The 2,618-nt window shown below is 41.9% G+C and overlaps 1 protein-coding gene across 1 annotated transcript in view; it reads left to right on the top strand.

The window, feature by feature from the left end:
* The first annotated feature begins 614 nt into the window (after positions 1-614).
* LOC119502483 overlaps positions 615-2,618 on the top strand; it is a 2,010-nt gene continuing 6 nt past the window's right edge. The window contains exons 1-2 of the mRNA XM_037793500.1: positions 615-978; positions 1,253-2,618. The exon at positions 1,253-2,618 is cut by the window's right edge and continues 6 nt beyond it. Of these exons, the coding sequence (XP_037649428.1) occupies positions 1,307-2,245 (939 nt within the window). The 5' untranslated portion in view covers positions 615-978; positions 1,253-1,306 and the 3' untranslated portion in view covers positions 2,246-2,618. The remainder of the gene's footprint in view (positions 979-1,252) is intronic.

Genomic DNA, 2,618 nt, shown 5'->3' with positions numbered 1-2,618 from the left:
TGTTATATTATTATATTATGTTATATTGTATTATATTATATTATATTGATGTTATATTATATTATTATATTATATTATATTGTTATACTATATTATTATTTTATATTATATTTATATTATATTGACATTATATTATGTTATATTATATTATAATATTATGTTATATTATATTATACTTTATTATATTGTTATATTATATTATGTTATATTATATTATTATATTATATTATATTATATTATATTATATGATATTAGTGGTAGAGGAAGTTCTCAGATCATGTTCCTTCAGTTAAAGTGTCAGTTAAAACATTAAAATGCAATTAAAGTATTAAACGGTGACTGTTGTACTATTATATATTCTATCATTAGATTATTATTACTGTGAATTAATATAACAGCAGGATTTTACTGTTGTAGTTGGTTGAGCTGGATCTCATTCTGAAATATTAACTAATGATTATTTTTATTATAGATTAATCTGCTGATTTTCTCCATTGAACGATTGATTGTTTGGTTTCAAAAAATAATAATAATGTTGAGTAAAAAGTACAATATTTACGTGTGAGATGTAGTGGAGTAGAGTAGAAGGAAAGTACTTATACTATATTGTATTGTGATTATTGATTATTGATGCATTCATGTGTTTGTCTCTTTAACGGTGCAGCTGGTCAGGGTGGGGCTCTGCTGGCTAACACTGAAACCAGATCTGCACCATCACTCTGCTGAGGCCATCAGGAAACCTCCAGCAGACTTAGATCACATCTGGACCTGAGATCACATCTGGACCTGGACCTGGACCTGAAATCACATCTGGACCTGGACCTGAGATCACATCTGGACCTGGACCTGAGATCACATCTGGACCTGGACCTGAGATCACATCTGGATCTGGACCTGAGATCACATCTGGACCTGGACCTGAGATCACATCTGGACTTAGACCTGAGATCACATCTGGACACATCTGTCTGAGCTGAGGTAGAAACTTTACTGTCTAAAGGTTTGTGATGAAATGTTTAGTCACTGATCTGTTCACCACAAGGAGTTATCATTTTAGCACTTCCTGTTCCGTCGTCTGGAAGTCGTTGGGTTTTCATAGACATACTCTGATTAGAACAGACAAACACAACATTGTGTTGTTGGTCCTAACTCTGGGTAAACATCGCGACTACAGTTCCCAGTAGACTATACGAGCTTCAGTGAATGCAGCCACGATGTTCTGAGGTTATTTGGATGTTTCTGTGTTTTGCAGTGTTCCAGAAAAACTCCATCCTTCGTCTTTCATCTGATCCTGAAAAGCAGAACGATGGGTAACATTTGGGGTAATGCGACGTTACCCGAGGAGCAGATGACGGTGCTAGAGGAGAAATTTCTGCAGAATTTTGTGATGAGACTCGCCAGGGGTCCAGATGTGACCGTCCACAAGAGCCTGGAGAAGTTCACCAGTCTGTCGTCTTCAGACAATCTGAGACAACATTTCGAGAAGAGGAAGAAGAAGGCGGGCAAACGCGCCGCCGACTGGATCAAGAGCCTGGCGGAGAAGCTGGGTGGCTTGACATCAGCTCCTGAACTGGCGGGCCTCGGAGCGCTGGCCATCGCCGTCTTCATCGACACGGTGTCCTCCAGTCCGCCTGAGGAGAGCACGAAGGACGCTCTGCGATGTGTGTTTGCTGAGGAGAAGGCCTCCGAGGTCTGGGATCAGATCGACGAGTGCCTGAAGAGATGCATGATGCACGTCAGGAACAAAGAGCAGCTGAGGAGCGACATGGAACGGATGGAGTGCCAGCTGAGCGCCGCCCTCACCAAGCTGAAGAACTCCATGGTGAGGGATGGGTACTTGTCCTCTGAGGCTCTGAGGGCCTGGGTGAACGGGGCAGCCTTCCACATCCAGATGCTGATCCACCTGGTGAGACTCGGAGGAATCCAAACCTGCGACCCGGTAGAGAGAATCCTCCTGGCTTACCGGAGCGACCTGGACACACTGTTCAACAAGCACAGGGAAATTATAGAAGCAAAGTGCATTATGGGAGAGCAGAGTTACTGCATGGCCCCTAAGAATAGATTTCTGGTGGATGAAGATTCAAAGTGGTACGTCATGGATCCCATCACCAGCTATGAGAAATATTTTGAGGCTTATTATGATCACAGGTACGGCCGGCAGCAGACTGAGGTCCAGCAGCACTTCAGTGACGTCAGAGAGAACCTGCAGAGTCTGGTTCATCAGAGAGGATCCTTCAACATCTGATGAACCTGCAGAGTCTGGTTCATCAGAGAGGATCTCAGGTACATGTGATTCCATGATGTCGTGCACTGGTCTGGGTCTCCAGACCTTTTTCTATAATCCTGGAGCGGTCCCAGTTTCATGGATGTCTGTTTATAAAGATATCTATACACGTGTCCCCTACTTGTGTGAGCATAACAGTTCTATGTTCATGTTCTTGTCTCTCTGTTGTCACTGTAATGTGAATTGTTCTGTGTGTATCATTAAAACCAGTCAGGTTGATCGTGTTCTTGGCCAATAAAGCTGAAGTGAAACCAACGGCACGTTTTACAATGAAAGAGTCGACATGTTGATAACAAACACACTGACATCATGAAAAACAACAAATATAGATATA

This window comes from Sebastes umbrosus, chromosome 14 (assembly GCF_015220745.1).
Source record: "Sebastes umbrosus isolate fSebUmb1 chromosome 14, fSebUmb1.pri, whole genome shotgun sequence".
Lineage (NCBI taxonomy): Eukaryota > Metazoa > Chordata > Actinopteri > Perciformes > Sebastidae > Sebastes > Sebastes umbrosus.
This window is presented reverse-complemented; position numbering and strand designations above follow the sequence as displayed.